The sequence below is a fragment of the Coturnix japonica genome, chromosome 16 (assembly GCF_054131305.1).
Source record: "Coturnix japonica strain WE chromosome 16, WE-NBRP24, whole genome shotgun sequence".
Classification (NCBI taxonomy): domain Eukaryota; kingdom Metazoa; phylum Chordata; class Aves; order Galliformes; family Phasianidae; genus Coturnix; species Coturnix japonica.
Window position 1 is genome coordinate 3,252,540 of NC_140678.1, and position 20,164 is coordinate 3,272,703.

Genomic DNA, 20,164 nt, shown 5'->3' on the forward strand with positions numbered 1-20,164 from the left:
TGAGGAAGGAAAAATAAACCCTGTTCTGGGAAATAAGGGGCAGGGGATCCCCCCAGCACACCATGGCTTCCTGGACACCGAGTGCTGCTGTGTAGCAGTGTAGGAGCAGAATGGTGGATGGGGCTGGGAGGAAAATCTTACTCTCTGCAGCAGGTTCTGCCTGCAGCTCACTGCTACTCTGTTCCCACTGCCGGGCTTCAGAAGCATTTGCTTAGAGGACAGCAGGGCATGTTCCCCTTCCCTGCCCCTCCACTCACACATGCTTCATCACTGACTGAGGAGACCAGCACTGTGCCACTGCTGCTCGTGTGCCCGTTGCTCTATAAACTGTGAATGATCCACAGCACATGGCACAACAATGGGTCTGAGAACCCAAGTCAGAGCCCTATTAAGATCTGCCAAGATTTTGGACTGAGACAATTTTAGGGTACCTTATAAGGAGGAGAGATATAAATAGTCATTGCTGGCTTGCACCTAGCTCCCAGCCAGCAGAAGGATCAATATATTTCTCAGCAGGGTGAACGTGCACGCAGGCACCCAATGCAGAGCACTGTGTGAGTGGAGCATGGCAGTGATGCCAGGCATGGAAAACACTCCCAGCTCAGCTTCAGGCCACACGTTCACCCTCTTCTGCAGCCATGGAGGGCAGGGGGGCAGAGTGGTGAGGCCCTGGCACAGAATGCATGGTTTGCTGTGGGTGCTCCATCCCTGGAGGTGTCCAGGGCCAGGCTGGATGGGGCCTTGGGCAGCATGACCTGGTGGGATACAACCAGCACACGGCAGAGGGTTGGATCCAGATGGTATTTGAGGTCCCTTCTGACCCAAGCCTTTCTATGATTCTGTGATAGGAAGAGAAAGGGGTTGGCTATCTTTATCCACTGGAGTGGGCAAAGATCCCTCTGAGCCAGAGGATGAAGGCTATCAGGGCAGCTGTGCTGTTCAAGACCCCCCTCCAGACAGAAACAAGCTCTCCCCAGAAGGGAGGTCCAAGACCAGGACAAGAGACTTTCCTATTGCCAAGAGATGTAAAAGCTCCCTGCTGTGCAATCTCTGTCCACCTCCACCCCACCCAACACAGGCAGTGAACACACAGCTGCTCTGGAGCAGATCACCCAGCAGCAGTGCTCTAACTCTACCCTCCAGCAGCACCATCATGTGATGTGTCCCAAATGTCCCCCCATGGGCTGTTACCTGCGCTTGCAGTCCACAGGTGACAAGGGGCTCTCCCAGCTGTGCCTCCTGGAGGTAGACATGGATCTCACCAGTGTGGGGAAGGACTCTGAGGCCTCCTGGAGATCCAAAGCTTCATCTTCCTCTGCAGGGCACCCAGCAGTGGTGGTTTCTGAACTGGCTTTGTTCAGAGAGTGGCAGTCAGCCTCACCATAACGCACTGAGCAGGAGATGGGATTGGAAAAAGCCACATCCACAGACACCTTTCCCAGAGCTCTGGATCTCTCCTCCAATAAGCAAATGGCAGATGCAGCCTGGGGGGCTGCTTCTGGCTGTGCTGCCATCTCTGGCACTGTTCTGTCAGCTGGTGGGGTCAGGAGCCCCAGGTCTTTGTAATACTCCGTGCCGTGCAGAGCGGAGTCTGAGAGGAGATCCTCCGTGCTGCTGTGTGTGTCTGCTGTTGGGACATCCAGCTCTGTGGAAGATGAATCCTCCTGCAAAGGCAGCAAAGGCTCAGCCTGAGCACACTGAGTCCATCCGAGATCCTCACACACCTCCTGCCAAGGGGCACTTTCCATGCTGGGGCTGCCCAGCACATACCTGCCCCATTACCCACCTGCTGACTTTGCTCTGGGGATTTATGAAGGTTGCTTCCAGCCCTTAACATCTCTCCGTGCCTCATCCCCACTAATGCTCAGCAACAGAAGCACTATAACCTTGTATCACTAGTTAGTGTCAGTACTCCTTTCTCCCATCCCTACTCCATCACAGACCTTGCTGAATATGGCTCTGACCCCTCCGTTTGCTAAGCCCAGCTGCTGCCCTGCGTGGTGGCAGTGGAAGGAAAGGGGCACACTTGCCTTTTCTTCGGCCATGCTGGTGAACAAGGTGTCATCCTCAGCAATCAGGGATGGGAGGAAACGCTTGGGGCTGTGATACTCCAAAGCAGAGGGACTGCGGTCAGCGAGCTCCCGTAAGCACGGCTTGCAGTCAGACCCTGCAGGACACAGAGGGTCACAGCATGACATGGGATGGCCAGGGTCAGCCCAGCACGGAGGGCTGGCATCAGACAGAGCCCTCTGCTCCCTTGTTCCTCATGCTCTCGATACCACTGGGCAATAGGAGGGGAGGACTTCAGGCAGCGCTATCATAGAGTCATTAAGATTGGAAAAGACCTCTAAGATCAAACCCAACTATCAGCCCATCCCCACCACTCCCACCCAACCCCATCTTTGCAGCAGTGGGAAAACGCAGCTCTGCTGCCACCAGCTCAGTCCACTCCATGTGGATGCACTGGGTGGGTGTGAGCCTGAGTGTGTGCACAGCATCCAGCCACTCATTGAGAAACACAACCACAGTCTGGCCTCAGTGCACGGAGCAGAACATCGCCCAGCTGACTGCAGCACATTCCTATGCAGCGAGACACTGTGTAAACCTGAGCCACCATCTAAACCATCGCATATGACTCACGGAGGCCTTTTATTCCTCTGAGATGCACACAGCTGAAGGGAGTGGAAAGAGGCCAGGCTGCCGGCTGCAGAGCAGGGCTGAAAGCATGGGAGAACAGCGAGAGGCTACGAGTGATCATATCTAATCCAGCAGAACAGAAATACATGGAACTGCTGGAAATCCAACCTGCTGCAGGAAAGTTACTGTGGGGAAGATGCTAAGAAGAAACCTTGTGTCCTGCTGCATGCTTTGATGCTGCATGATGTAGCCTGTAAGCAAGTGGTGCCAGTGACCAAAAGGCAGCAAGCAGTGGGGAGAGGTTTGGATCCTGCTGCATGCTGCTGGCACCAGCTGCTGTGTGTGAAGCAGTGTGTGTGTGTTTAAACGTGTGCAGCTCTTTGAAGGGGCTCTAAATTATATAGCAGAGAAAACAGCCCATTAAGGTGCTGTTTTAATTCAAAGTGCCTTAGCTGTAAGGCAGGTTAAGGGTCACCCAGTGGGTGTTAACATCACCTTCTGATTTCCCCTCTTCAGATGGCAGCCAACAATCAGTGTTGGCCAAGCAGTGCAGGTTCTGACCCAGCACTGAGGGAAGCTGAGCAGCCAAAGCAACGGTGGATGGCAACAACTGGTGGACACCAGAAATGGGCTGGGATTGAGAGCGGGGTAAGTTGGTCAAGGGGAGGAAGCAGAGGACAGGGGGGATGTCAGGGGGTGAGGACAAATGATGCTTCTCCTCTAGAAGCCCAAAGAGAGAAGCAGGTGGAGGCTGCCTGCCTTCACCATCCCTTGCGGCCTCAGAGAGAGGAGCAGAGCCTGGAGGAGCGGAGATGGAGCTGTGAGAGCTGACAAGTGCTCAGCCTGACAGAGCCCAGAGCCCTGCGGGTTGAGCTGAAACAAAGGGGTGTTTTCCTGCGGGATGGGTTGCGGCCGTGCCAAAGCTGGCTCTGCACCAGGCTCCGTCCTGCAGCTCTGAAGTGGGTCCCTGGATGAGAGTCAGATCCTTGGAGGCCTGGAAAATATTCCCTGTGTTGTGCAGAGCTCTGGCTTTGGCTGTGATGTCGGCTGCAGTTGATGCCCCCCCCAAAGCTCCACCACACAGCTCATGCCCCCCCCGGGCACTTCAGACACTGCTGTTCAACACACGATAAATCAGGTTTGCAGCCAGTGGCAGTGAGAGCAGCAGCAGCGGCCGTTGGGCACCAACACGTGGCTGTGGCAGTGGGGACACCATTTTAGGCAATGTGTGAGCACCACGTTGGATTCTGGGCTCTTTGTATTTAGGTAACCTCCGTTGGTGACCCTGTGTTGGCACCGTGCAGCGAACCAACGCTTGGCCATAGGGATCCAGTGGAGGGGCTCACACATTTTCAAGCACCAGGTTATGGCAAGGTGAACAAGGAAGGAGCACACAGGAGCTGGGAGCATCCCTGTGTCTGAGATGGAGGTGGTCGCCCCTCCACCAGCAAGAAGAGCACACCCCAAGGCCCTGCCTGGCTGTTGAAAGGCTGATGCTCCATCTTGCTCCCACATGGTGCTCAGGGAATGGCTCTGCAGCTCCCAGGCACCTGCCTTCACCTTTCCTCTGCTGAAGCTGGAGATGAGATGACAAAATGACACATCCAAGAGCACACACTGTTTGGTTTAGGGCAACATTAAGCAGATTAGGTATTGGCGGTTGCTTAATTCGCCCCTGGCCAGGAACCATAAAAGGTTATTGCTGCAGGGAGCAGCTCCACGAGAGGAATTCCCAGGGCAGAGCTGGGGACGAAGCATTGCACACAAGTGGGGTTGTGCTGTGCTGGGCTTTGCAGAACATGGAGCCGCTGGGCTTCTGCCTGGGGAGGAAGGAAGTGGTGGCTGGTGTCCCCAACACGCAGCGCTCTGAGGCAGTCCCGGGGTGTTTGGTGCCATTGGGACAGTGGGAGCAACCAGCTGGGTCCAGAAGGAAGAAGAAAGCAGAACAAAGCTGGGCATTCCCAGCAGCAGGGGATAGAGGCTGTCGGTAAGCACTGAAGGCATCACAGATAGGAACGAAGCAGCATTTGCAGCCCCCCAGCTCTGCCCTGCTGGCCCAGCACAGCCCTGCGGGATGACCAGAACTAGAGGGGCAATTAACTGCAAAGAAGTGCTGAGCTCACTGTGCCAAAATGGGATAAAGCACTTTGCCCACACCGGGCCCCAGCTCGTCGTGTGCTGGCAGCACTGGGGATTGGCTCAGGCGGCCGGGGCTGAAGGAGGGGAGCAGATAAGCTGCCCGATGCTGTAGCACGCTGCACAGCAAGCAGCCTTATCACAGCCTTTGGGACCTGGTGCTCCGGGCACATGGGGCCAAGCGAGTGGGGAGGCAGCTGGGGGGGCTCAGCAGGGCTGAGAGGGATTTGCAGCCCCCGGTACCCCCCAGGCCACGGCACTGCCCAGGCATTGAGCTCAGGATGGCTGTGTGCTGGGGATGCTCCTCAGATCGGTCGGTACTTGAGGGCACTGAGGTTGATGTATTTGGCCCAGCTGAGCCTTTGCAGTGAGCCCGGCACGGTGTGGGGTGCCACAGGGTTTGGGGATGCTGCTGCTCCAAACCTGGCAGCTCAGACCAGGTTGTTCTGCACATCCACGGAGAGAGAGGAGAGTGAGGGTGGAGAAAAGCACTGGTGTGTATCACAAGCTCTAACAACACACAGATAACCGTACCCAAAAGTGTCGGGCCTAGGGCAGAGTTTGCAGTAAGAATGGCAACGTCCATCTCCTCTGGGATCACGAAGGTCTCCTGTCCTGGGGCTCTCCCTTCTCCCTTTCCAAGTCACAGCACTGTGCAGCAATGAGGCCAGCTCACACCATGCTGGATTTCCCATCCCACCAGCCGCCATGGCCTGGCCCAAGCCCTGGGCACAGAGATCTGCTCCTCAACACCCTCCATGCCCAACATCTCCTGTGGGACACCAAACTGAGCACACAGCACGAGGCTCAGCCCTCCAGCAGCACGCAGAGAGCAGCCTGCAGGCTCTGAGACCTCCAGCTCACTGGCAGCAACAAAATGTATTTATTACAAAACCAGAAGGCTGATATTTAACCCATTATCCAGCGCATAAAGGCATCAAATTGCATTGAGAAGGATTCGCAGCGGAAGGATCGGCAGATAGTGACACGTAGGCAGTGTCCCCGCAGAGAGGAGCAGTGGGTACCAGCAATGGGGGGACCCCCAGCTCCCTGCTGTCCCCTCCGCCCCACACGGCTCAGCCCTCACTCCCCACACACACCCTGTTACCTCTCTTAAAGGACCACCGCTTCTTCCAGCGCTTGGAGAACGACGGCCAGGAGTGGTTGAGCAGCGAGTCCGACATTGGGGCACCCCCTGAGCCCCACACAGGGACAGCCCTGAGCCAGAGAGGACGGCACAGAACACACAGCGGAGCTCGGTGCGCTCTAAGGCAGCGCTGCAAGCTGCAGCCCAGGGGCTGCCAAGGGGGGAGTGGAGCAGCCAAGTGTTTTGTCAGAAGTATCAGCTGATGGGAGCTGCAGCCAGAGAGAAATTCCTGCTCTCCGACGTTCCCACCTGTGTGACAGCTCTGGGACTTCCTGCAGCAGGGACTGAGGATCGGTGACCCCATGGCACACACAGCCCCCGAGCGCTGGTTGATGGATGCAGGTGGAAGCAGAACACGAGCACCCAAACCTGCCCCGAACTTCCTGCTCCATCTCCTGTTACCTGGGACCACTGTGGGGTCAGTGGGAGCCGTCTCCAAACTGCCCCCAGACACCACATTCCCCACCCTGCTGTGTCGGAGCCCCATTGCCACCAGCTCCCCCAGCACAGACCTGCTCCAAGCTCTGCTCCCAACCCCTCACCGTGCTGACAGATCCCAGTTTCACCCTTGTGCTGCTGCTGTCCTGCTGGATGCTCTCCTGCTGAGCTGATTGCAGCCTTGCAAGGCAGAGCCTCTGGGGCCTGTTCCGGGATGGTGTCACACAGGGGCAGATGGGCAAAGAGCATTTTCCCACCTGGCTGCAAACCCCAAAGCATCGCCTCCCACGCAGCCTCAGCAGGGATCCCCGTATCACTTGGGGGCACAACCACAGGGGGCTCAGAGCCCAAAGGGAGCGGGGAGGACTCCCTATGGGTTAAACCCCAACCTCCCAGCGCTGGGGTGAAGCTGCTTCCGCACACAGCCTTGAGGAAGCCGAGCAACAACCCTGAGATGGGGCTCACACAACACACCTTGGAGGACAGCAACTCACCCTGAGGGCTGTGGGCATCTCCAGCAACATCCAGCAATCTCCAGCCCGGATCCTGCAGGTGCCCGGTGAGCAGCAGCCCCTCATTGAGGAAGGAAGATCCTCACCGCCGGGCGGCTCGCGGGGGCCTCGGGCTGCACCACTTCACCGCTTCCCCTTTCCGAAGGCACAAACAAAACCACCGCACCCATACTGCCTTTCCTCCAGCAGTGGCCCTATAGCAGGGGATGGGGTGCTGGGGGTCCGGCTGACCCTCCTGGGGGCTGCACACCCCAAAGCGCCCACTGCGGGGTCCTGGGAGCTGCAGAGCAATGCTGGGCTCGGTGTTTGAGGTTGCTGCAAATGGTTTCCTGTTCCGTTTGGAGAAGTGCTCTGCATGCAGCGTGACAGCCCAGCACAACAGGCTGTGCCCACGGCTCCTCACACCATTGCAGTGCTGACAGAACCCCAACCCAGCAGGCCCAGCAGGCACTGAATGGGGAGGAACCAAAGCACAGAGATGATGGCAGCGGCTGTTTGCTCCGTCCCACTGAGCCCCACGCGCACGCCGGCCTCAGCCAAGCCCTAATCAGAACAAGATCAGCTCACACTCCAATTACTCAGAGACCGCAGCTTTGGCAACGCTTTGGGATAGCAATTACCCCGTGCTCCAGGAAACCACAAGAGCAAAGAGGAATTAAGGTTTCATTTCTCTGAAGTCCACGAGGGTGCAATGAGAATTGCATCAGGGCTGCTCAGACAGGAGGCCAATGGGACAGTTCAGTGACCCCACAGCGAGTGAGGATCAGAGTTCATCCCCTCCATTCAAAGTGCTGGACGTGGTTTGGGGCTGAGTGGGGTTTTGTTTGCAACCCCTGGGAGCAAACCAGTGCATGGAGAGGCAATTCCCAAACACTTTCAGGTTTGCTTCTTTCTCATTGCTCTTCCAATGACAGAACTCCAGATGGGCTCAGAAGCCACACTCAGCCCAATCCTGTGCTGCAGCTGGGTGCACGGCAGCACTAGGTGGCATCAGCTCTGCACAATCTCTGCTGCTGGACATTATTGCACATCACAGCACTGGAATTCACTGCAGAGCGACTGGAGTGGGGAGCACCATCAGGGATGGCCACCATCTGTCAAAAGAAGGAGAGTTCAACTCCATCACGTTGATGACAATTCACAACGTGGGGTGGGGAGCACTCTGAACCCCAAACTGAGCCCCGAGCTGAGCCCTGAGCTGAGCCCCAACCTGAGCCCTGCGGCTCTTTGGGCCCCCACCCCACTCATTTTGTAGGTGAAAGCATCGCACACTCCAAGCTGGGAGCTCAAAGCATTCCCTGTGGCAAAGCAGTGTTTGGTGCTGCAGAAACAGCAGGAACCCCATGGAAGTTATTTTTGGATAATTGATTCAGGATTTTAATATGAACCCTCCATTGCTCATCATCCTGTCACACAGCAAGGGTGCTCTCTTAACACCCAGTGATGAGCCATCACAGCATCAGGGGGGCTTTGCTGAGCCCCTTTCCAGCCCTGCCCACCCCCACCCTGTGCTGCAGCATCACACATAGGCAAAAAACATGTCCACGCTGTAGGAGTTAATACTAACTTTATTATACAATATTTAAAAAGTCATTTCTCGACCCATCCCCCTATCGCTTGCATTGTGCTGCAGTTATTTTGCTGAACCTGCAAGAGTTAAGTGCTTACTTCTGAGAAGGACAAGCAGGATTTAATTGTTAAAAGAAATACACGTTGAACAACAGCAGGTCTGGTAAAACCGGCAGCTCCCAAATGGCATTGGAAAGTCCCATTGCTCCAAACATCCGACTGAGCGGAGCACAGAGCAGAGCAGGAGGTGATACAAAGGCCAAATGAATTCAGTTCATACATGAATTCAGTTCATACAAACGCTGAATGAATCCTGCTTTGCATTTCACACACTTCTAAAGTCGCTTCCAACCCATATTGAGAGCCCCTTCCCACCCCCCCGGTACATAGTGGGGTCCTGCAGCACAACAGCGTTCTCTCTGACTCCATGTGGGGTGCCAGACCCACTACTGGGTATCACTGCTGGCAATGATGGCCCTGGAGGACCTCAGGGTCTGGATCCACATTGCAGCGATGGTAAAGGGAACGCAATGGGTTCTCAGCTGCCCCTGCTTTGGGGGCTCAGGGGTTTGAGCCACAGCCCCATCCTGCTCCTGTTTGCTATTCTCCTTCATCACACTTCGGTCAGTAACACAGTAAGCAACTTCTTCCAAAGAGATACCAACATTAAACGCAACAAAACTAAAATTAAAGCAAGGTGCCCCATTACTATAATACAAATTTAGGAGGAAAAGAGATTTACTACCCCACAAATTTCGAGTACCCTTAAGCAACCATCGAGCAGCCTCTTCCCTACGCACACAGCACAGAACACCCTCCTTGCAGCTTGGTCTATTTCCTACCACGTTTCCCAACCCGGAGCTGGCACACGGTTTGCATTATCACACGATGAGCTCTTCTATTTTACAACACAATCAGTATTTACAAGCAGCCACGATGCGCTTTTAACCTCGCAGACAAGCTTTGCAACGCTGCACTGCACGGTAAGAGAAGTACCAGGTTTGCACGAGGCGTCCAGCAGGCGGACACTGAATGGAACACAAATGTTTCTGGGACCTCTCCAGCCCCGCACAACACCTGCTGACAGCACAGAGCAAAGCAGTGCTGTGGTTTCCTGCTCTGCTGGCTTTCAAAGCAGCAATGCTGCGGCTGCTCCCATAGGGCTGCGGCTGCTCCCCAATGTGTGCAGCTCTATGCTGTGACACCAGCAATGCAGGCAGGCCTGGCACACACTGCACCATGCTGAGCTGCCCTGCAGGGAGGGCCTCACGTGGCAGCTGGTTGCAGAGGGTTTTCCCAAACCCAGAGCTGGGCTCTATGACGACGTTCTTTTGCTCTTCCTAATTCCGCAGCTGAGCATCATCTTTTACAGCCACGAGCAGCAACTGTTGGTGCTGTTTGTTTGCATCAGGGCGGAGCGCTGCGGCTGAGGATATCCTCCCTTGGGTGCCCCACACCAGTCCTGGGCAGGAGCAATGCAGGAAGGACAGCAGTGGGGCTGCACAGCACGGGGTACAACCACTGCTGCTCTCAGTGCGGAGACGACGACACGATCTGCACAGCACAACTGCAAAGCCCAACACACAGCCCTGCATTGGGTGCCCATAGAGCCAAGTGATATCAGCCGAGCTGCAGAGCTGCAGAGCCAGTGCAGACCCCATGCAAACAGTGCTCTGTTCCTGCAGATAGGATCACTGCGATTTCACACGTCAGAACAACAGCACACGGGGAGGACTCACTGCCTGCCCCTCCGACCACAACGTCCATTTAAATGGGTCTTGTTTAGTGTTGTTTTTTTTTTTTCCTAATCACAACAGAACTAAGATGATATCACAGGATCAGATCCAAATTCGCTGCCGTGCATTTGGAGCTGGAAGCAGTTTCCTTTGGTCACTACGACTCAGAACAGCGATCAGCAGTGATGGAGCTGCTCCACCCGTTCCCTTCCGGGCCCCAGAACGGCCATCAGCTGATATTGGTTTCCCTGACCCTCAACAGGTCCAGCCCACAACATCGGAACAGGTTTTGAGGTGCGCAGTATTAAAAAGATCCTTAAGAAACACTGAGGTAGACTGCACCAGAACAGGACAAAACAACCCCACCGCATCCACCTGCCCCAAAGTGACGGATACAGCTTTATAGATTCTGCGTGTTTTCTTTAACAAATCCATTTTGCCATCTTTTTTTTCTTTTTTTTTTTTCTTTTTTCTTTTTTTTTTTTAATACAGTGTTCTATATATTAAAATAAATAAAAAAATTCTAGTAAGAAAAAACTTCTCTTCTTTTAGAAAAGCGTGAGAATGTCTTCTTTCCCGCAGCGCAGCACGGGGCTGCTGCACTTACTACGTGGTAAAGCAGAAGAAATGTAAATGAGGCCTTTGGGAAGCAGAGGCTCACCCCACACACGGATGCTGGCAGTGGGGCTCTCTGTTGGTAACCTTCATTTCTCGCTGTTATCCAGCACGGTTCCCTCATCAGAACGAGACACGTTTCGGTTTTGCCGTTATTTTCTGACACTTTGTGCTTATCAGCTCCGTCTTCCTTGCAGACAGCAGAACAAAGCTGGGTTCATACAGATGAAAGCTGACGTTCTCAAAGGGCTGCATATGGCCGCTGATGCGTGGCAGGAGAGCTGAGTCCCATCCAGGCCCTACACCCGGGGCCGATGCACTGCATAAATCCTCAATGTGTTTTACAAAGCCTTGTCAAGTATAAACCTAACATGGACTTCATGAGCTCCTAAAAGGGTAACCGACTAAAATTAGTTCCTTCTGAAATCTTTGGACCACTTTAAGACCAAACAATCCCCCGAACTCTTCCCCTCCTCGAAAGGACCGTAAACAGTCAATAATTTATATGAAGTTAAAACTGAAACTAAAGACACTTTAAATATGTTACAACAAACAATATATATACTCGATGCTGTAAGGACAGAAAACGGTATCTCAGCTCTGGGGACTCCTCCTTCGTTTGGTCTTGAAAGGACCCATAAATCTCAGATTTCTGCTCCTTTGGCTCCCAGCATATTTTCCTCGTTTCTTAATGAAGGAAAACCTATTCCCAAGAGTCCTCGGTATAAAAATAATCTGTGTAGGATTCGGTCACTCCGGGGAAATGGGAAAAAGAGAAGTACACGCTTCCGAGAAGAGGAAAGCTTCCGTGAGAACATACAAAACTTATGTACAAAAAAAAAACAACAAAGAGGTGTATATTTTGCTATACATATACACCCCACATATATATACTGCACACACGCACGCACACGCACGCACCCCTGGGCTTTAACCCATTGAAAAAGTACGAAAGCAGCAGCTCTTGGTCAATCTGAGGATCTGGCGCGTCCGACCGCTGTGTTGAACCCTTCCTCTGTAGTGACGAGGATGCCTGAAGCCTGGAATTCTCCTGGAGACGTTTCTGTCCCGCTGAGGTTTGTTCCACACCGTTACACCGCAGCTCTGATACCGGCGAATTTCACGGCTGTTGTTGGCAAAGGCAGATGCTCCTCCTTTAGTTGAACTGACACGGTCGCTTCCTGTTTTGAAACCATGGTTACAGTAAGGAGAGCAGCCATGGAAACCTCTTCCATTTATGTTCACAGATAAGTCCACTGACAACCAGTCAACTTGGCAAAAAAGGGAAGGAAAAAAAAAAAAAAGTATTAATCATAAGATGATTAAAAATCTGAAGAGTTTGTAGATGTGTGTCATACACTGTGGCAGCAATAACAAAGAGTCCTGAGATTTGTGAAGGGGAGAAAAGCAGACACAACCCTTGGGCCAACAGGAGGCGTTAGGAAGGACTTGACCTGGGCATGGAGAGAATCCGCCCGTTCTTCTTGCCACCGTTCATGTGAGTGTAAGGTATGTGCTCCTCGTAGTTCCCCTTGAGGGCCATGGAGGGCCCATTGTCCCTCCCCAAGGCTTTGTCCCTCTGTGTGTATGAGGAGGGATCGAGGGGGATGCTCTCCATGTTCTCAAAGTCCATCTCGTACTCCTCCGTTTCCTGAGGTTTGTTCTCCTCGCTGTAGAAGAAGGAAACCTCCTGGAAGCTGGGGTGCAAATCCTCCTTCAGCATCTCAATGACCTCAATGAAGGTGGGGCGCATCTTGGGGTTGTACTGCCAGCACATCTGCATCAGGTTGTGCCTAGGAGAGGGCAAACAAGAGTCAGGGATTGGAAGAAACAACGCCATGACCAGCAGAAACACTCAGAGCAGGAGTGCCTGCACGCTGCTCCTCAGCCCCTCACCCAAACTCAAGCCAAGGCCTTGGCTCTCCTTCCTATCTCCATTTTCCCATTCATCCTCTGACTGCTTTTGCTCTATTTCTACCTAGCTTCCAATTCCTTCAATTGTTCTTGACTCAGCTTCCAAAGGAAACAGGGCTGTGGTTCATGCACTCCGTGTGTGTGTGTGTGTTTGTGTGCACACTTACAGCCATCTCACAATTAATTTTTACATTCATTCAATTTTAACTCAGCCTGAAAGTTTCTACAGCCTCACAGAAAAGGGGAAGCTATGCAGAGGACAGAGGCCCTGTGAACAACACACCCGAGAGGAAGGCTGCAGCAAGAGGTCACGTGTTACCGTATCACAAACTGAACAAATCTCCCAGGTACAAAAGAAGTTTCAAAGTGGAGTTTGCAACCAGCCAGGAGAGACAAGTCCCCAGGACAGCGGGCTTTTTTCATAAGGGTACTCACAACACATGTTTATTTTTGAGTCTGGCATCACTGCTTTGGCCAGCAGCAGGATGGTGTAAGAGGCTGCTGGGAACAGGGAGCTACTATTGGCATTCCCTTTTCCAGCCAGGTCTCCTTCCTCCCACTCTGCACGCTGCTCCAGCGGCTCCTTACAGCCTTCAGTCCCAACACCTTCCTCAGGCTGAACACTTACTAACAGGATTCTTTTTAAACACTCTGACAGCAGCAGCTTAGGGAGCATCTGGGTATGGTTGGGGGATGCAGTTTCTGCCATCCCACGGACATTGGACACCACGAGCAGCGGGGGACAGTAACCCCTAACCCATGAGAATGTCTGCCTCCAGTCTGTCATCCCCTCTGGAAGGAGCTTTGCACTCTGTCTCTAGATAGAGTCCTCTTTTAAGGCTATTGATGCAATGCTTACTTGCATTCTAAGCTTTTTCTGCACTTTTAAATTTCATTTTCTCCAGTCTGTACTCAACCCCAGGCTGGTTTGATTTCCCCTTGTAGTGACAAGGGCTGGTCTCACTAAGGATGCTCTGATTTAGAGTCTGGGAGAGGTTGCTCACTAAATTATACTTTAATTCTCCCCAGGACAGAGGTAGGTCAGAAATGCCACCTGTGGGGCCGCCTGCATTGCCCACACTTTACCCACAGAGTGCAGCTCTGCTGTCTGGTACTGCTCCACTACTTACAGCCTCTCTGGGCAGTTGTCCGGCTGATCCAGGTATCCTCCATCCATCACAAACTTCAGCACCTGTTCGTTGGAGAGTCCCTGATACGGCTGCTCTGCTAAGCTGCTTATCTCCCAAAGGACAACACCAAATGACCTGAGAAAGAAACAAAACTCCTGGTGAGATTCTGGAGATCTACAGGTGAGTCTTGTTTTGAGAACACAAATATTCGAGGATTACTGCGTTGTAAGATACGGGTTTCAAAACAATGTTGAGTTTTGCCCGTACTCTGAAGTCAGCAACTCACAATTCAAACCATGTGTGTCAGGATAGTGAGCTCCCCATCCAGGATCCACCTGGGATTGCTGAGTACAACTCACCACACATCTGAGTACGTTGTGAACACGCCGTCCTTCAGCGACTCAGGCGCCATCCACCGCACAGGCAGAAGTCCTTTGCCGCCCTTTCGGTAATAATCTGTCTCGTAGATATCTCTGGTCATGCCAAAGTCTGAGAAAAGCAATGGAGGTGTGTTAATGTCATGCTGCTTTCACTATACACCACCTCTTGATGCTTTCCTCCTTGGGCACCAGGCCGCTGCCATACTCCCAGCAGGGCTCCTATGCAACCTGCCATCATTGGTCACCCTGTCATTAACACTCAAAGCTCCTCTTTCCCACAGCTTTCCTTTCATTAATTACTTCAGAGTAACTAATTTCCTTTCGTTAATTACTACAGAGCTGCGACAGAGACTCCGAAGTTACAATTTTCAGTGACAGATTCTATTCTAAACACCATTTTTATTTATTCCCTTTAAATAAAACAGAGTTCTTTTGGCCCCAAACCCACTGCCTTGGCTATACGTCCAAAGAGGTCTGAAAACCCACCAAGCTGTTGGGTTTTCATTTATTTCTGGATTTTACATTTACTTATTCTAGACGGGTTTTGGTTAAAAACTGGTTCTTGTGGAAGAAGAATGACTTTTAAAAGGCTTATCACAGAATGGCTCAGGTCAGAAGGGACCTTAAAGATCAACCAGTGCCACCCCTGCCGTGGGCTGGGTGCACCCTCACCAGCTCAGGCTGCCCAGGGTCCATCCATGGCCTTGGACACCTGCAAGGACTGGGCCTGAGCTTCATATACATCACAAATATCACCCAGAGAATTATCTTCTGACCATGAACTGAATACCTCCGATTTTAACAGTGAAGTCCTCTGCAACCATGCAGTTCCGAGCTGCCAGATCTCTATGAACAAACTTTTTGAAATTCAGATAGGCCATGCCATCGGCAATCTCTGCAGCCATCTGGATCATTTCTCTCAGTGTTGGTGGTGGACGACCAGGATTATTCTACAACAAATAAAGCAGTGTTAAAACACCAACTAAGCTGCTCTGTGCCACAGCACAACGCCTCTCCCCATGAGTACCTCAGCATCGGGTCTCAGAGAGCGGAGGTAGCTTTTCAAGTCTCCATGTGCCATTAACTCCATGACCACCAAAGTGGGTTGGCCCTTGGAGACCACCCCGAGGAGGCGAACCTGGAAAACAATGGAGAAGTTCTGCCAGGGCTGTGTAGGAGCACATGGGGCAGAGCCCAGCTATGAGAATAGGGGTGAGAACAAAGCCAATGTGCCCTGTAGAAGAGCCCATAGCAGCACACAGGGCCCTTCTAAGCACTTTTGATAGAGCCAAATGCAAACAGCTTTAAAGAAATATTATAGGATGGGGCTCTCAGTTGTGACCATCAGAGCCACCAGCGATGCTCACCACGTGATGGCAGCTGAAGCCTTTCATCACAGAGGCTTCGTTGAGGAACTCAATGCGCTCCCGCAGGCTGGCCGACTCATTCACCGTTTTCACAGCCACGCGGGTCTCCAGCTCTCCCTTCACGATGTCCTTGGCTATCCCCTCATACACCATACCAAATGAGCCCTGGCCCAGCTCATGGAGCAGAGTGATCTTTTCCCGTGGGACCTCCCACTCGTCGGGAACATACACTGTCAAGAGAGACACGAGTGGGTTGAGAAAAGAGTCTTTCAAAAGACTTTGCTGCTGCAGCACCACTGCAGGGCATGGAGCTTCAAAAGGCAGCTATAAGAACCCCATGCTGAAATAAGGCCCAGAAGCCCTCCTTGCTCTTACCATCACTGGCACTGAGGTATTCGGGGTTGGAGGACGCATAGAGTGGCCCCGTTGGTCCTTCAGTTTGTCTGGAAGAGGGACAAGAGTTGTTTGTTACACATTGCAGCCTTGGACATGTTTAAACTGAATTTGATTAATTCCCACAGTGTGCAACAAATAGCAACCACCCCAATTTGCAAACATGCAAAAATATTTCCTCAGCTTCACGTTACAATCATTGTCTAAGTTAGAAAATCAACACAGTGTTACTTCCAACAAAGAAAAGGAATCTTTGGATAAAAGTTCTCCTTGTTCTGAGCAATATGATGCACTCACCTCTTCTTGACGAGCACGTAAGCAGCTCCAATAATTCCAGCAATGATTATGGCAAAAATAATCGGAACGATTATAACAGCAATATTAGGCTGAGCGTTCACTAAGAGAGAGAGAGAGTTGGAGGCATTAACATAGGTCTCAGGATTCACTAAGATCTCTGCCAGAGTGAACATGAAGCTGACAGAGTTTTGTGTGGGTAAGAATAAGAGCTCAACCTGCTGCTCAACACCCAAATGAAGATAATGGACACAATGCTCACTAACCGTAATTTACAAGTAGATATACTGGTAAACGTTTCACGAGTCTCTACAGCTCTCTGCACACTGCCTGCTTCCAGCACTGATGGGTCCCTATCAAGGTTAAAATGCTGAGAAAGACAAAAGAACTCACAGTAATCAGCCACGTAGAAGTAGGTGGGCTCTGTCCAGGAGCCGTTCCCAGCCAGCGACGTCGCTCGGATCCGGACGCTGTAGTTCCCAGGCTGCAGCCCACGCAGTTTGCAGCCCTGCTCGCTGGCAAAGTGCTTACGGGACACGCAGTAGTGAGCTTCCTGTGGGAGGAGGGAAGGGGCACGTTGTGTTACTCTGCCCTGCAGCACTGTAACAGGACGCTGATTTCCTCCTCTCCTCCTCGATAAGCAAATGGACACAAATGGGGTTTTCACACGCTCAGGACTTTTCCTTGATAGCAGTTTATCCTGGATTTGCATTTTACAGTGCAGCAGTTCAGATTACACAGCGTGTGCTGCCTGCTGCACCGCACCTCAGCCCTGAAACCCAAGCTCAGCTGGCAGTGCTCCACCTGCATGGCACGGCCGCCTGCATCCACCACCTCCCACCTCTCTGCCTGTTCAACGCCTTCCTCATTTCTCAAAGCAATTCAGATGGACACATCTGAATGGACACATCTCATCCCTGCTGAGAGGGACATGGATGGATGACAGGTTGGCCATGAGCCAGCAGTGTGCCCTAGCGGCCAAAAAGGCCAATGGCATTCTGGGGTGCATTAAAAAGAGCGTGGTCAGCAGGTCAAGGGAGGTGATCCTCCACCTCTACTTTGCCCTGGTAAGGCCTCATCTGGAATACTGTGTCCAGTTCTGGGTTCCCCAGTACAAAAAAGACAGGTATCTCTTGGAGAGAGTTCAATGGAGGGCCACTAAGATGGTGAAGGGCCTGGAGCATCTCCCCTATGAAGAAGGGCTAAGTGAACTGGGTCTGTTTAGCCTTGAGAAAAGAAGACTGAGAGGGGACCTGATCCAGGTCTATTTATCTGAGGTGTGGGAGGCAAAGTGAGGAGGCCAGACTCTTTCCAGCAGTGTGTGGAGACAGGACAAGGGGAAACGGCCAGAAACTGGAGCATAGGAAGTTCCACACAAATGTGCACAAGAACTTCTTTATGATGAGGGTGACGGAGCACTGGAACAGGCTGCCCAGGGGGGTTGTGAAGTCTCCTTCTCTGGAGATATTCAAGACCTTCCTGGACTCTGAGCTGTGCAACCTAGTGTAGGGAACCTGCTTTGGCAGGGGGTTGGACTCGATGATCTCTGGAGGTCCCATCCAACCCCTATGATTTTGTGATTCTGTGATGTCTTGTGGAGGCCTGGGAGGTGTGAGCCAAAGGAAAAGGAGAGCCTGGAGACAAGCAGAGGTCCCTCCACGTGCAGCTCCCAGCTGTTACTCACCACCACCACCAACACAGCCACTGCAGCAGGGAGAAGCACAGAGCTGCCTCCCATGTGAGCTGTGTGAAGGAATAAGTGGCAATTCTCACCTCTGCTTCCCCCAGACGGCCGTAATTCACTTCATACAGCACAATGAGGCCGTTTGGCTCCTTGGGCTCCTGCCACTTCAAATGAACGGTGTTTTTTTCAACCAGTTCATGGGTGACCGGACCAACGATGTCATCTGCCTTAGCTAGAAGTGAGGTCAGCATTAATGACACTTATTTCATCTCTTTTGCAAAACAGACAAAATCTACTATCTTTTCCCATCAGGAAATAGAAAGCACCAGTCCTACATGATGTGATGGGTCAGAATGGATGATCTTAGTGGTCTTTTCCACCCTTAATGATTCTACTATACTGTATTTCTGCAACTGGCTCTCATAGGAAAAGCAGCATTTTGGAGCAGCCACCCACCCAAAGCAGAGCTCATCAAGCTCATTACCTTCTGGCATGGTCCTGGCACTGACATAAGCTGCAACGCTGCAGCGGGATTCCTGTGCATCGTGGTTACACGCATGGAGCTCAATGCGGTACCCCGTGAAGTGCCGCAGCCCGGAGATAACCAGAGACTCCTTGAACTTCACTTTTTCAAAGGGTTTCTGCTCCTCTGCACTCTCAGAAGCAGCTGCAGAAGAGTTTGGAGAGGACGCGATGGTGGGGATCACCACGGTGGCGTTTGCAATGGAGCCCAGGTCTCTTCTCTTTCTTGATGGCCTATTAAACAGTGTGATAACATTATCTGTTAGATCCAATATAAACACACCCATCTGAGAATAAACAGTTAAAATCAGAGAGCTCAGAGTGCACCTGGAAACTCAAATTCAAGACCCGTATTTGCAAGGAAATGAAGAAATTCCAGGCTTTTTGGTTTTGTTTTCCAAGCACAGAGTCCACCCCATCCCCCACAAAGCACAGCATGATGTATGACTGGGACACCTTCCCTGCATAACTCCACACACAGGGAAAGCCCACGTTGAAGGGATTTGCTGGAGCTCCCCATGGCACACAGCGCTGCTGCAATGCCCAGGGAGTTCATCTCCTCCACATTCAGCTGGGAGCAAACAAGGTCATCCCACAGCCCCCACCTTCAGTGACCTGGGCTGTTCCACACCTCCCAAGTGTCATAAGATCTGAACTTGTCCACTTAGACAACCTTAACCTCTTCCTAAGACAAAAAACATCTGGTTCTTTTCAACAGAGCAAAGCAAAAGGCGCAGATTCAGACCATGTGCTGGTTATCCTGTTTGTGAGCCCAATATCGCTTCTCATATTATACCCTTCAATCTGAAAATCCATCTTTTTTTGCTGTTGTAAAAATAGAAGCCGTGTGTGATCGCATCGATGAGCTGCACCCAGCACAGCAAACAGAATCAATTCGGCTGAATTAAGAACTGCTCTGAAATGTCATTTTCTTGGAAACAAAAGGAACAGGGATCAGAACAGAACCGCATCCACCACCGGGAATGCCAGGTCCCAACCAATTGGTGAATCAGTAATGGCTGCACAGAAGGAATTAATGCTGCCTGGACACGGGGCCATGTATTTTAAGGGGATGATGATCTTTGTCTGTGTGTGAGCAGCTATTAAAGGGCACAAAGAGCGACCTGAGCTGAACCCACACTTGAGGCATCTCCAGCCTCTAAAAATGTACCAAGTGATGGGAGCACAGCTCCGCTGCTGGACTGAGTGCCATGTAGGCCAGGCCACAGCAGCAGCCCCAGCTCTGCTTCCTGGTGTGCTGGATCCCACACAGCACACACAGTCACTGCTCACCCGCCGTGGGATGACGCTTGACGCTGCTGCCCGTGGCAGGCCCAGCAGGGAGCCTTCCAGCTTTTCATTTTCTCTCCCACTCATTACTAATTAACCCCAGAGGCACCGTTCTGGAGCTGCTGTTACCTCAGCACAGGATGTTCTGAGCAGTGCCCCCTGACAATGGGGCAGAAGGCAGAGCTCCAGGCCCCCATCTCCCCGCGGATGGAGCTCACAGCAGAGCTGCATACCACTGCTTACAGTGCACGGATTCAGCTGCTCCTCCTGCTCAGGGGAGTTTTGTTGTTCACGAGCAGATCAGTTATCTGATCACTGATGCAACACAGTGTAAAACACGAGAAGCTGTAGACGCAGCTCTTCCTTTACTTATTACCCAAGGTTTGCAGCTGTTTTCTTG

The 20,164-nt window shown here is 52.2% G+C and overlaps 2 protein-coding genes across 8 annotated transcripts in view; both read right to left on the reverse strand.

The window, feature by feature from the left end:
* ARHGEF18 (Rho/Rac guanine nucleotide exchange factor 18) overlaps window positions 1-7,367 on the reverse strand; it is a 41,250-nt gene extending 33,883 nt beyond the window's left edge. For 2 of the 5 annotated variants that reach the window (XM_015886443.3, XM_015886442.3), the window contains exons 1-3: window positions 5,882-6,023; window positions 2,031-2,167; window positions 1,192-1,664 (exon numbers count right to left, since the gene is read on the reverse strand). In XM_015886443.3, coding sequence (XP_015741929.2) covers window positions 1,192-1,664; window positions 2,031-2,167; window positions 5,882-5,957 — 686 coding nt within the window. In that variant the 5' untranslated portion in view covers window positions 5,958-6,023. Of the gene's footprint in view, window positions 1-1,191; window positions 1,665-2,030; window positions 2,168-5,881; window positions 6,024-6,852 lie in introns of those variants that run through there. The other 3 variants (XM_085517875.1, XM_085517874.1, XM_015886444.3) reach the window with 2 other exon arrangements.
* Window positions 7,368-8,420: 1,053 nt separating this feature from the next.
* Window positions 8,421-20,164, reverse strand: part of INSR (insulin receptor) — a 38,990-nt gene continuing 27,246 nt past the window's right edge. For all 3 annotated transcript variants that reach the window (XM_015886611.3, XM_015886610.3, XM_085517877.1), the window contains 11 exons: window positions 18,437-18,708; window positions 18,042-18,184; window positions 16,662-16,821; window positions 16,272-16,371; window positions 15,957-16,024; window positions 15,582-15,811; window positions 15,242-15,352; window positions 15,005-15,164; window positions 14,194-14,323; window positions 13,835-13,969; window positions 8,421-12,583 (listed from right to left, as the gene is read on the reverse strand). In XM_015886611.3, the coding sequence (XP_015742097.1) occupies window positions 12,229-12,583; window positions 13,835-13,969; window positions 14,194-14,323; window positions 15,005-15,164; window positions 15,242-15,352; window positions 15,582-15,811; window positions 15,957-16,024; window positions 16,272-16,371; window positions 16,662-16,821; window positions 18,042-18,184; window positions 18,437-18,708 (1,864 nt within the window). In that variant the 3' untranslated portion in view covers window positions 8,421-12,228. The remainder of the gene's footprint in view (window positions 12,584-13,834; window positions 13,970-14,193; window positions 14,324-15,004; window positions 15,165-15,241; window positions 15,353-15,581; window positions 15,812-15,956; window positions 16,025-16,271; window positions 16,372-16,661; window positions 16,822-18,041; window positions 18,185-18,436; window positions 18,709-20,164) is intronic.